Here is a 13,961-nt window from a genome sequence, read left to right as displayed (position 1 = left end):
GGCGGAGGCCCATATTACCACCGCGCGGAGCCGATTCTAGAGACGGGCCGTGAAGATGTGGACAGACATACATACACTTCCTAAAATAAACCCGCTCCGCAGAGGTATAGACCGGATCAGAAAGTTCAGATAATATCATCGCTCGCCGCTATACCAAGTAACAGATGCGCTTAGGCATATCGACATAGAGGCACTAGAAACAATTAACCCGTTCACGTTGGCCCCATAGGACGAACGCTTATAGGCCAATATTAATAGACAATATAAGCCCTAGCCTAAAGCGGGCGGATTGATATAGATCGCGGTCAGCAGCTCGGCACGGAACGAGCTAGTGGGGTTTAGAGTCGCAATCGAGAAACAGCCTCCTCGAAATCGAAAATTGAAGTTTAAAACCTTATCCATTATATTGGGCGCGAGAGCAGAGCAAAACCCGTTCTCTATGGAGCTAGCAGCCATGGCACATATATTAAAAATGGTAGCGGAAATCAAAGACTACACAATTACGTTGCTCATAAGCAACAAGGCGGCGGCGCTCACGCTAAGGAACCCGCGACGACACTCTAGCCAGGAGCTGGTTTATCAGATATATAAGTTGATAAGAAGGTTGCGGAGAAATAGAAATCGGATCAGTTCCCACTAGATCCCTACTAGCGAAGACAATAAGCTATTAGGTCTAGCTAAAGAACAGGCCAGAGCTACGACACAAGAAGATTCTCTCCCACAAGAACGCGCCCCGAGGATGAAGTCGACAATATTGAATATTGCATGGTCCCAAGCAGTCCCTAGCAGTGAGCTACTAGAGAACATAGGAAGACACGCAAAACGAGTGGATGCCGCACTGCCAGGCAAACACACCCGGCAGTTATATGATTACCTAACGTGGAAAGAAGCGACTATACTAGCCCAACTCCGAACCGGCATAGCTAGACTCAATGGGTATCTCAATCAAATTAATATAGCAGAGACGGATCAATACAATTGCGGACAAGCAAGAGAGACCGTGGAGCACTTCCTCTTCCAATGTCAGAAGTGGACGGCGCACCAGACGGAAATGCTACAATGCACGCAGACTAACAGAGGAAACATATCCTTCTTCCTAGGCGGAAAACAGGCTTCTGATGATCAGAAGTGGACGCCAAACCTAGAGGCAGTACGGGCCTCCATACGTTTCGCCATTGCGACGGGCCGACTCGAGGCCACTTAAACATACCGACCAACATAGCCCCCACCCCCTTCTTCCGACCCTACTCACCCACCACCTCGTGCTACAGATAGTAGACGCGCTTCAACTGCCGAAGATAGGATGTTGAACACTTGGAGAAGCGCCTTCAAGCCAGCCTACTAACCCACTTACTAACCCACGAGAAACTCGCTGCGACACTGCTTTCTGGAAGTGTCATATTTTATAAAGTTTCATGTTTGGGCTTGCAAGAGACACAGCATATGCAGATGGAAATGTACAGTAGATTAGTGATAGTTGCCCTTTCGGCTCAGCCGCCGGGCGTTAATGATTTGTTTGTTTTTTTGTTTATACAGTAGTAGTAGTAGTAGTAGTAGTAGTAGTATTCATTTACACCGACCCCTTGCCGAAGTTAAACCCTGGATTGAGGTACAAGTGTAATTATTCATCTATATAAGGAAATCTAGCTATTTGTAGTTGCAGCAGCTCATCTCCCTGCTGCCTAGCGGAGTGTCTGCCTAGCAGGCAGCCACTCCTATAGATCTTGTTGTGATATGAGGCTGGTGCAGATCAGGAACCAAGCCGAACCATCGGAATTAATCCCGAAGTATGTATACGAAGAATCAAGTTGATTGGAAATCAACTTGATCTTCCCATTGTATATATAGCCTCATGTTTCCCTATGAATAAAAGACAATGAATCTCCCTTTGAACTACAACAGATCTATGTCGGAACAATGGATCATGTAATCAACTTTATTAGTCAGCGTACCACATGTTAAACTGCTGTGGTGGAGACTAGAGAATACCAGACAAGCACACATACGTGACCCATACCATTGGTACATGCTTTTCGACCGTAATTACGTGTTCAGAGAATCTATATATATCACGTGACCTAGGATCCAACTTCGGCGAGGGGTCGGTGTAAATGAATACTACTACTACTACTACTACTACTACTACTACTACTACTACTACTACTACTACTACTACTACTACTACTACTACTACTACTACTACTACTACTACTACTACTGTACTAGGGTTCACATCAATATATCAATGCATACTTCGAGGACGCTGCCAAATGACGAGTATGCATATGAAAAAAGGGCAATTATCGATATGCATATCATTACCATGTCGCAGAGTAACACAAAAGATGAAGATGATAAGCGTAAGGGCATGGCGTGCAGCTTTCCAAGCTTAAATAGCATCACCTCGTCTCTGCCAGACGGTCAATGACTCGGCTATTTTCCAAGACATCATTAGCCCGGACAATTCGTGAGGGCAAACAGTGAATAAATCGTGCTACCTAGGGCCTCAGGAAAAAGTGGCTAAATCTTTGTTTTCAATTTAAGGCCCTCCAATAAGCATACTAGGGCCAGATGGAATAGAGCAAGCATGCGAAAGAAGGCAGGTTGAACTACGCCCTGAAGGTGCCGATAGTTGGACACTGAGATTGCCGAGCCAACTAATTTATATACATAGTATTCAGCGCTGCAGATTTCGGGTTTAACTAATCGCTTGCCAAATCCCACAAGGTCCCAAAATATATTATGAGTGTTTCAAAATGCTCCTCAGCAGCTTCGCACTTCCTGCACTAACCGCCATTGTCTGCATATCACTTCAACGCTCTTTGGAAACAGAGTATAAGCCTTTATGGGCAGCGCTTGGGAGGCTCTAACTTCGACTGTCTATCGGCGGGCCGAAGGAATTTCCCTCTGGCCTCCAGTTCGCCCTTCTCACTCTTTAGTTGACGATTCTCACTACTTAGTCGATGATTTTGACTACTTAGTTAATGATTTCCCCTCCTCAGTTGATGACTCTCATTCCTCAGTTGATGTTTCTTGCGGCAGAGTCTACGAGCCCTGGCTTCGATTTTTGGTTGCTTTCGTTTCGTCCTCAGAAAGCTCTCTCCCGCCGGACATTGCCCCGTTTGAAAGCCTTGCTGCTGAAGCGATTTGATCATCTTGACATCGATTTGACTGCAGTGGAAAAACAGTCTCTTAGGTGGGGCGAACTGTTTTCTCGAGGCAAGAAGTTGAGGCTGAGTATTACTTTTGAATATCTTTAGGATGAAAATCCCCATATAACTACCTCAGGTAAGGTTGAGAAAAGAGGAAGGTCATCAGTGATTAAACGGATGCTCAACGAAATAGACGTTTAAGTGGATGCCGAAGTGAATTATTCATTTAGGCAAGAATCTTCGCTGTAGAGTCCACTGCTAGAGCAAGTCGAAGGTTGTGTACCAAATAAGGAGCACAATGACAAACTTTCAAGACCTTGCTTGATAACATCAGTCTTGCGATTCAAACACAAACACGAACTACCCTCACCCTCACCATGGAACATACTATGCAGACTTCCCCGCTGCGCATCCATTGGTCTGAGGAAGATCAACCATTTCTATAACCAAGCTCGACAAATGCAAGCCTAAAATCATCCATACGCCCTATCTACTAGACAGTACATACCATCAACACCGCTGTCTGCCAAAAGTCTTCCGAGAACTTCCTGTTGGACTCTGCAGCTAATTTCAAGTATCTGTAGTTGACCTGGTCCGTATCCGCTCGGCAAGAGGTAAGGAGCTAGGACGAGCGCTGATCATCGACTTCCATCGCTGTACTTTGAAATGCCGACCAACTCGGCAGCCACTCCAAGCGGCAAAGAGACGACGATGTGGAGCAGAGATAGTAACTACGAAACGTCTTCGTGTATACTAAAATATAAGATTATCCTGGTTTCACAAATTTGTCAAAATGGACTAGGAGTAATATGCGCGAGAGTAAAGCATAGTCTAGAAAAGCAAAGCAAGCTTAAGGACTTTCGTGTATACAGGTGACTCGCTGACATCGAGGCGCTTGTCGTAAGGCAAGTTCAGATGCTGTCCAAGATAGCTTACTCATCACAACCAATTGCTTGAGATATCAATTGGTGTCTCCGAGGAAGTCCAGCTCGGGAGAAACGATTCAGGAGACCATTGCATGTTGCGCACATCCCACATATTACAAGTCAGGATGAAACGCTCTGCTATGCGCCTTGATCAATTGACAATGGATTGTAGGATGGATTGTAATGTAAAATAATAAACTAGCGCCGGTGGTTGGTTGTGAAGAAAATATGACAGGTTGAGTTGAGGAGATGGCTATGATCCGAGGAATCACCAGTCTTTCAGTTGTTTTCTGACCATCTATTCATATTGATTAAGCGTTTTTATCGAGCGATATTGAGATTCTAACATACCTGTGTCTACATTGCATGCAGCAATAGAATATTGTGCTTCCTTCATCCGCACTGCGGAGCTGCGCTTCGGTCCAGCTAGCTTTTTTGTGGGAACATTGTGGACATTCCATCTCCGTAATTGGCCCATCGCCGATGTCTTCACGTGTAACTTGTTGTGTTCGAGAGCGAAGTTTATCCCTGAGCTTTGAAGGGAAATTGCTCGACTCAGAGATTTGCACATTTGTCAACATTTCGTCTGATGCCTGCGTTTAGCTTGATGAGGAGTTTGGATAGGGCTGACACAAGAGCTTACTATTCGCGATTTTTCCGCACAAGTCGCAGGTTATTTTCTCGATACTAGTGACTGGCAGTAGGTAGCCGCAGTCTTCGCAAAATTGTACCACCATTGTGTAGAGGCTGTCGATATTAGCTGATTGCTGGAAATTTTGGAAGGAATGAAAGAAGGGTTGAAAAGTTTTCATTGCTCGTCACATGATAAATACTTCAGATTTGTCATCAACTGCTCATTGTCACCTGACTGCGCGCGACCAGAGCAAAGAGCACGAGAGTGCCAAGTCAGCAGCTCACCTACAGAAGCAGGAGTGGTAGTAGGATGATTTATATACCCGATCTCGCTTGCCTCTAGTAATAGCCGCTATGCCGGGGTGCTGTGGTCTGCCCAGCAGCGAGGTAATAGTGCTCTGCACCCGAGCATGCGCGCATGGAGCTGGACTTAGGGTTCGCCATATAGGCGGTGGACCCTGGTTCTGCCCACAATATGCCCGCTGCCAAGAAATGAAATACAAGGAGAACGCGGTGAAAGGGTTCCACCAAAGAAACAAAGGAAATATGAAAGAAAATCGATCTCCGCCCTAGTGACACAGCCACCGGCATCCAGCCCGTTTCCAGCTTGATTAAAAGGCCTGCTATGTCTGCCAAACTCCTTTCAAGGTTGTTGCATCTGCTGCGCCCGCAACTTCGTTTTTCCGCCCCGCACACCTCCACGGCTTCGCCGCATCTCCACATCTTCCCCACTCCCACTTCCCACTTTCAACTCCCCTCGCACCACCCATCACCATGTCCTCTTCTTCCCTCACTTCGCCACGCTTTAGCCTCACTTCCATCCCCATGACACGCTATCCCCGGATAAATGACCATTTCCCCGGCCGGTCAACCGCTTCTGCGTCGTTTTCCTGCCTCTCAAGGGAAGGGAGGGGACCTGGCCCTTCTCCCTGCGATCCACGTTTCATCTACCACCATCACACTGCCTGTTAGATCACGCTGGTTGTTCTTGCCGCTCCGTTCCTGGGTCTCGTTAGAATCCTATGACGTCGGGATCAACTGCGTGGAACTGTCCGAGAAGTCGAGTCTTCTCCATGAATGCGGAGGTCGCTGGCACGGCGTCCCTCTCTTGCATGAACTGGTCGAATGACGGTGACGTGCACCCGGGTAGAACCAATAGCCAGCATATTTTGTTATCCCATGTTGCTGGTTTCACGAAGGATTGACTAACAGCATGATATCTCTTTGGGTTGAGGCGTGACGTATGTATCATTTGATCCTTAATAGCTCACGTTCGTATTGTATAGAAATTCACTTATGATATGTGCATGATGTGAAAATTTCCGGTAATCTTGAAGTCTTCCCGCAACGAGAGTAGGGACGTAAAATCCCAAATATGTCGGTAAGCCTGAAGGAAATATTGACTAGGTCAGGAACGTGAAAAGAAACAGCCTGCTCCAGAAGCTATAGTGGTTCGAAGCCGTATCCACTAACTCCGTGCTCACAGTTGAAGATCTTCACCACCGCTTTCCAAATTTTGACCTTGGACCCTCTTAGGTAATATTTTGAGGCATAAGTACACCTAAATAGGTAATATTCTGCTTATAAATGGTGTTTTATACACCCTTGTGAAAAAGGGGACCCTCTGGCCAGGTCTATACCCCGATATCTATCCTTCACAACACTACTTATATTATAATACTACTGAGATCTGCTAGAATTCCCGCGTAATCTTGGTGACGATAGATTGGGCGCAGGTTTCGGCGTCGGCTTTACAGGTCGGTATATTGTAGCTGTAAATAATCGTCTCGTATTCATGAGGTCATCATCTTGGCCATGCCGGAAAAAGGCCACCTATAGTGGCGCAGTGTTTTTCTCGTTCTTGAGGGGTAGTCTCAACTCTGTATGATCCTGAATAACCTGTAAAATAGTTTGCAGCCGCACAGGCTTCGTCAAGAATAGGTCCATGCCCGACGCCATGGCATCGCGTTGAGTATCAACCTGGGCAACGCCAGTCAAAGCCACGATCACCACTCGGGCGTGCGGCTTCAGAGTGCCCTCAAAATGACGGATTTGTCGTGTGCTTTCTAAGCCGTCCATGACGGGCATTGAGATATCTGTACCATGGTTAGTAAATCGTTGACATGGCCCGTGCAAGAAATGGAGATTAACCCATTAGTACAAGGCACACCCGGGACGAATTCTTTGTGAAGACGTCGAGGGCCTCTTGCCCATTCTGTGCAGTGAGATAGTCGAGTTTCAGTTTTTTCATGAAGGCAACCAAGAGTGACAAATTAATAGAATTGTCATCCACCAACAGCACGAGTGGGGAATCTTGCCGAGCCGAGGAACGAATGCCAAATTCCTGTTCGCTAGTGGGCGCGGGAGTTTGCATGTGCATTTGAGCGGAAGACGAATGCGAGAAATAATCTTGTGTCTTGGGAAGAGGCACGCGTCGTCCGAGCGATTCTGTATCTGATTTCGAAGCCAAGTGGCCGATATAATGATCATCCTCAGAAGACTTTGGAGGCCCTGGGCTGGACAATCCTGGGGCATTGGGACCATGAATCCGCCGACCCTGGCGTTTGTAGCAGATTTCCAAGGACTTGGCTATCTTTCTCGGCCCGCAAGGCTGGGTGATAAACTCAAGCACATCAGAATTCCCCCGCAGGCCGGTCGCCTTGGAAAGCGAATGAGCGATCCTTGGCGTTGGGCATATGACAATGACAGGCGAAGTGAATTTTGCCTTTGAATCAGGAACAATGGACTGTATTTCTAGATTTCCTATGTCCAGGTATTCGTGAGGCGCAATGTAAAAGTCACAATGGCCAAAGTGTGGATCCGAAGGCTCGATTGTATAAACTTCCATTTGAAGCCAGTCTTCACATATCTTTCGTAGAGATGAAGATAAAGTTGTGTCAGCCTCAGAGTTGCCTAAGCCTAGGATCCCAACACGTTTCTTGTGCACTAGACGTGCTGTGGATGCAAATGGATCATCTTCCGCGCTTTTACTCGACACATTTTCCGAGCGACTATGTCCAGGGACATGGTCCAGGACGAAGGACACGATGACTTGAGTGCCGACGCCCTTCACGGATGTTATTTTGATTTCGCCACCAAGCGATGCGATCGTTCGTTGCACGATATTGGCACCTAGTCCATTGCCAGGCGACAGATCATCCTCCTGCGAAAAGGCAGTGAAGTATCCATTTCTTACAAACTCCGGGTCCATTCCGCAACCAGTGTCTTTCACAGAGATAGTGACTCTCGAACGCACAGGCTCCTCTTCCCGCTTCGAAAGCACAGGCTTTGCCTCGACAGAGACGAAGATATAGCCTTGCTGAGTATATTTGAGGGCGTTCCCGAGCAGGTTGGTAAGAATGAGATGCCATGCGCCAGGAATTGTGGCAAATTTCCAGTGTGAAGCGCTATTAATGTCAAGGATCACCTTCACCGCACCTGGCAAACCGGCAAATTGGCTGCGACCGGCGCTTGCGCCAAGGGCTCCTCGAAGTGGCATCCGGGATTGGTCAAAGAAGGCGAAGCCTGCAAAGACGGTCTCGACGATGCTTTCCACTGCATAATCTATTTGGAGGCTAGCTTGGGCATCAGGTTCGGCGGCTGATGATGGTCCAACGCCATGGACTCGTTCCATATCGTTTATACTGGAGAACTCGAGCAGTTGATTAATTGAGCCGAGCAGGGTATTGGCGCAAGAAGCGACCGTATGCACAAATCCTCGTTGAAGAGCATCCAAAGTTGTATCATTCAGAAGGTCTGCCGTGCCGAAGATGCCGTGGAGAGGGGATCGGAGCTCATGACTCAGACTAGCGAGTAAATCGCGCTTGGCTTGGTCTGCAAACAAAGCACCAAGTCTGTGGACTTCAGCCATAAGGCTGGTGCCAAGTACCGTGCAGAAGATTAATTCGTCGTCGACGGTAAAGATGCGCTTGGGAGATCTTGTCCACGCGATTGTCCCCGCATACCATCTTGATTTATGGGAGTCCCAAATTGGGGAGAAAATAATACTTCGAGACTCGGGAGCGACAGTCAGTAGGGTCTGGGCATCCTCTCGCAGAACCGATCTCCGTGTCTTTTTATACCTTTTTCCCCCACGGGGATTGAAGTTTTTAAAAACGCCATCGCTCGTGTCTCCAGTTGAGATGGCGCCATCTTCACCAAAATTGAAGATTTTGCCTCGAGGATACCGACGAAATAGCCCTGCAAGGAAGGCTTCTGATATCGAAATTTTGGCATCTCCCGTCAACTCTTCGTTGACGCTGGCGGCAGTCGAGGTGGCAAACCCGAGAATCTTGGCGGGGTGCACTGATGCTGAGCCGGAGGTTTGAGCCCCTGAATCTACAATCTTGGGCGGCGCACTCTTTCCTGGATTACCTTCTCCTTCGCTTGCGGAGCTCCCCAGGCTGCTTTCGCAATCAGACTTGTTGCTTGCCACCAGGGCATCTTGGCCACTAAAATTAGCGTCGAAGTAAGCGATCCCCTCAACCTCGATGCTTTCACGAACGATATTGGCGGCACGTGAGAATGCCGCTTGGACTTGTCCCGTCAACGTTTCTCTTTCAGTACGGGTCTTCGTTCTAGCTGGCTCGGGAGACTTGGATTGATTCCTCGTGGATTGTGATGGAGCGACCGTTGATTTAGTTAGGGCATTTATTTTACCAGCCTTCGAGGGAGGGATGGAAGGATTGAGACGGAAAGGCATGTTACTTTGGCCCCTCTTCCTGACTAGGACATCGGTCATAGTTTCAGCGCGTTGTTTGTCTTGCTGCGGAGTATTTAGTTGCCCTTCCCCATCATCGACTTGGCCAGGGCTCGAAATTTCCTCGTTTTCTTCTACCCACGAAGTACGCAGACTCCCTTTCCCTTCTAAAAAACTTCCCAGTCCGACCATCATGCGTTCGCCTCGAATGTGTTGGGCACGAGACCGACTAGTGACCAAGTAATCCATGACGGTCTCTGCCATGTTCGACAAGAGCTTCAAGATATCGGGGCCAGGCAAGGGCCGAGGTTTGTCGTCGAGGATCGTGTAGGCGCCGATCACGATGCCTCTGGGGCTTATTATTGGAGCGCATGCTAGGAAGCGAATACTGGGATAGCTGGTGACATCGGGATGATTGTGAAAAGCCTCATCCTGGGTCAAATCAGGGACCAGGAAAACTTTGGGTGTTGCAAGGGTAGGTTGAGAGACGGACGACGCGGAATTGGCAACCGCGGCACAAAAACTGCGGTCGTAAGACATGGTACAAGCCCCAACCCAGAGCTCATCCAGGGCTCTATGATCGGTTTCATCTCGCAGGCTGAGCGTCCGGGTTGCTTCGGTTAAGATATGCTCTTCGTGCCGACCAAAGAGCGAGATGATGACTCTTTTGGCGTCTAGCCGTAATGCGCCTAGTTGCGCGAATGCAGAAAGGGATGAATCGAGAGAGGGATGCGCGGTAAAGTTAGCGGAGAGAGTATTCCGGTCGACGTGTTGCAAAGGGGTTGTCACGAGCGGCAAGTATCTGGGAAGGCAAACCTAGGTTAGTTTCTTGCGAGCAAATGATCTCAAGAACCAAGGCTGACTTGAAAAATTCGCGTTCCCTAGTTGTACCGAAGCTCATCAGCCTCGACTGGTTCTCCAGAAGAGAGGCAGGACGAGACATTGCCGGGGTATCGAAAAAGCAAGTCCAAATGCGATGAGCACAAAAGAAAAAACTCGCCCGGTCATCGATAAAGGGGAGCGAATTGGTGGCATGCGGGGCCAATTCAATGGGAAATCTTGTTTTGTGGCGAATAAGCTCGAACGATAGCGGGTGAATGGTGGAGCAAGAAGCCTTGGTCGATTGATGGCTAGACTCGGGAAATGAAAAAATTTTCCGCTTGAGCTCGTTGAAAATCTAACGCGGATGCTACTTTTCGATGCTGTTCTATCAATCGTAGCCTTTACTGCATGTACTCTGGATTTACTCTGCTCACCGCAAATCAAATGACTGGCTTACCTATTGGCCCCACTATGCCCAGGGCGAGGATAAGCCGGAGACTTTGAAGTATCATCCCGTAATAATTCTTTTAAAGCTTCCCAGCACTGCCTTCATTCCACCAATGGAAGGTTCACAGATACGACCAGAAAATCTCGTCAGTATAATCATGCTTAGTAGAGATATCACGACGAGAATAATGCTAGATGATAGAGAAGCGTTTTAGAACTCGGGTTCCCAGACTTCTCAGACTACGGAACTATTTGAACCCAAGTACCACGGCCAGGAAAATTCTGGAACCTGAGTCGCAGAACCAAATCAATTCCAGATCGCGGGTCGCAAGACTCACGCGGTTCCAGAACTACCGAAGTACTCGAACTCGAGTTTGACGACGAGCAGAGTTCTAGGACTGTGGTCACAGAACCAGCTCGGGAATCTATTATTTTTATTTCTAAAACAGTCTAAGATTCAAAGTTGGATCTTGGTGGGTCTAGTTGAGGATGAGTGCCAGGTCTATTTTAGGACCAATACAGTCCCCAGAGCCTCTTGATGATCTCTGGCATCCATATAGCGCCCCTGGGAACAGTGTTTCATAGTTCTAGGAGCCTTGTTACTCCTGCTGTAACGGTCTTTGTGGGAACTATGATTACTTCTCAAAAATAAACCCGTCTTCCACCGTTAATTTAATAAACTTTAGCTTTTCTATTTGGCCTGTCTCCGCAGCCACTTCTCAAAGCCATCGGAGCTTAACTGGAGGCATATGGTCTTTCGAACGTATCTGTGTTGTTGATAATCCAAGAATTGCAGGCATCATACCTCCTGTGAGAGCCATGACGCTAACGAGAAGAAATCGGCAAGATCGACCAACGAGTCTAATAAGACCGAAAACAACAGGTCACAGCTCTCACAGTTATCACGACTTCGGTCATTAGAAATTTGAGAGTTGCTGGGCGTGCTCTGCATGCTTGATGTCATTCTCCGAGAGAAGGATGCGCGTTGAAGGAGGAAGCTTGGCCTTTTGGGCAGCTACCAGCTGCATTAATTGATATGCCTCCTTCGCAAATGGCCAGCGGTGCGCAAAAGTGCGAAGACTGACCAAAACATCCTCAAAGGCCTTGATATTATTCTCATCTTGCAGGTTTTCCAAAAGTGCAAATAGAGCGACAACCGCATAATGTGTAGATTCCACCGACATAAACTTCACAGACCACAAAGAGCGGTATTGGTTCAGGATTGTACGTATACCCCAGCCTGCGAAAACCAATAGGCTTTTGAACCGCTTCTGAATATCTCTTTCACTGTCTGGGGTGCTTGCTTCGACCCACCTGGACAAACACGCGACTGCACTGTAATATCGCATACTTCACGACGATGGGGTCAGATTTAATTTGCAAGGATCAATTAGCTTGACTCACCCCATCTCTATGAAAGCGGGAACTTCTGCATTATCGATGGATTCTGAATTATCTTCGGCCCACTGTTGTAGGCGTGCGTATAATGAGTCGATCTTCGTAAGGTCAGAGCAAGTAGGCTTCGCCTCCCGAAACAGGTAATTAGAACAATCTCGCAAGATAACGGCCAGATCGAACATAGCTCTCGTCACATGATAAGAGTGGACTGGAACTGGGTCAGCTTGTCTAGGATAAGGGATCCATGGGCCTGTCGAGAATTGAATTTGCGGGAAATTCTCATACAAGAGGCCTTTTATCATTGATGGTTTTTCTAACCTCAGCGTGGCATGTCTACGCGCGTGATTAGTTTATGAATATAAGTGTGGTGAATTGTACTTACGAATTCAAACTGAAGAGGCCGCATATTGCAATATCAATGACTCTTGCCATCTCCTGGCCCTCATGATTCGCTTCTTCTATGAGCGTCTCTCGACTTTCAGTCACTTGACTGATACAGGCTGCCATTTCGGTCAATTGTTGCAGGGCCAATTTTTCCCTACCCATCCCACAAGCCCTGTCCAATTTAATCAATCTTCACCGTCTGTGCGATCCTAGAAAAACTCGAGCGGTACGTACCAAGTATAAAGATTCCCTCTCGCTTGTAGGGAGGGAAGAGACAATTCTCCGTTTTCTTTGCGAAGCAGAGAAATTGCCTCTTCAAAGAAATGTTCACCGCGGGAACTGATTACATTTGGTACAACAAAAGCTTCATCGTAGTCCGAGTAGAACTGTGCATTGAAAATCCCATCAGCGATCTGTATTCCAAGAAGTCAATATACAACTCACGCAGGCCACAGCTAAAATGCTATTAACAAGCAACGGTGAGCAGAAGTGAGAGCTTAAGTCCTTGGAGCACATATCTCGTAGAAACAGGTCACGATCTAGGTAATACGAAATAGAGTGCTGCCATGTAAAATAAAGAGAAATCAGGTGAGAAGCGAAGTCGTCGTCAGCTGTGGTAGACGTCCATGGCTTCGCAGGAACCTCGAAAATAGGGATATCAGATAGACGATTTATGTCCATAAATTTACTTCGGTTCTGTTGGTTTTGTCTGGAAATGTTATCGTAATTGTCGGTAGCAGGGCTTTGAGCTAGATAATGTCGAATTTCCGCTAATGTCCCTTTATCGCGAATCAGCTTCAAAACTCCTGAAGCCGTTTGCGCATCATCCATGCGTATGGTCTCCACGAGTTTAAGAAGCAAGTCACGGTCCTGTTCCAGCGATTCGATTTGTTGGATGAACTTGATTTTACGACGACCGTCGTTCTCGGTATTGATTACGCACTCTGTCTCAGCTTTTTGACAAGGAACGCAGGGTACACCCCCTACACACTGGTCAAAGTCAGGGGGTGGCACTTTTTCTTGCGGGTAGCATCCGTACTTTTGATCTCCGTTTTTGACAAGCTGAACAGGCAGTGCTTGCTTTCCGATGCTGCGGTATGAGAGTTTCCCCAGCCTCGCAAGTTTTTTCAGTAGGATGCAGAGCAATATCAATGTATGACTTGAGTGGTAGCATGTCGTATAAGTTTGTCCTAAGGGAAAAAGCTCGAGATGGATACTTTTGCTTAAAAATTCAGCCGGTGGCGGGAACCCGCTGATATGTAATATTTATACAGAGGATCATCCCTATCGATATATACAGGGTTACGTCATAGCGTCATCAATCGTATGTTTGACACGGCTGGGCTTGACTTGGTGTGGTACAGCGATAGTCGAATCCAGCTTTACCTGGAATATCTCCCTCCTGGTTTTCCAAAGTCCCACTTCAAATGCATAGTCCATTTCAAGAAATTTCTCCGCTAGCCTTAATTTTGTTTGAGATGAGCCGACCGGGTGGCTCGC

General features: G+C 47.4%; 2 protein-coding genes across 2 annotated transcripts; both read right to left on the bottom strand.

The window, feature by feature from the left end:
- Positions 1-6,544: 6,544 nt before the first annotated feature.
- On the bottom strand, positions 6,545-10,353 carry N7503_006553 (uncharacterized protein; the record flags this gene model as incomplete). Its single annotated transcript, XM_057066100.1, has 3 exons — positions 6,545-6,807; positions 6,863-10,212; positions 10,274-10,353. 3 exons carry the CDS (start codon positions 10,351-10,353, stop codon positions 6,545-6,547), a joined length of 3,693 nt encoding a protein of 1,230 aa, XP_056921569.1.
- Positions 10,354-11,596: 1,243 nt separating this feature from the next.
- N7503_006552 (fungal specific transcription factor domain-containing protein) lies at positions 11,597-13,292 on the bottom strand (the record flags this gene model as incomplete). Its single annotated transcript, XM_057066099.1, has 5 exons — positions 11,597-11,993; positions 12,084-12,410; positions 12,460-12,633; positions 12,696-12,847; positions 12,906-13,292. The coding sequence occupies 5 exons, from the start codon at positions 13,290-13,292 to the stop codon at positions 11,597-11,599; spliced, it is 1,437 nt and encodes a 478-aa protein (XP_056921568.1).
- Between the last annotated feature and the right edge of the window lie 669 nt (positions 13,293-13,961).

The sequence above is a fragment of the Penicillium pulvis genome (assembly GCF_028828015.1).
Source record: "Penicillium pulvis strain IBT 33274 chromosome Unknown contig_3_segment0_segment0, whole genome shotgun sequence".
Lineage (NCBI taxonomy): Eukaryota > Fungi > Ascomycota > Eurotiomycetes > Eurotiales > Aspergillaceae > Penicillium > Penicillium pulvis.
Note: the sequence above shows the minus strand (reverse complement) of the source record. Positions and strands in the feature narration are given on the sequence as shown.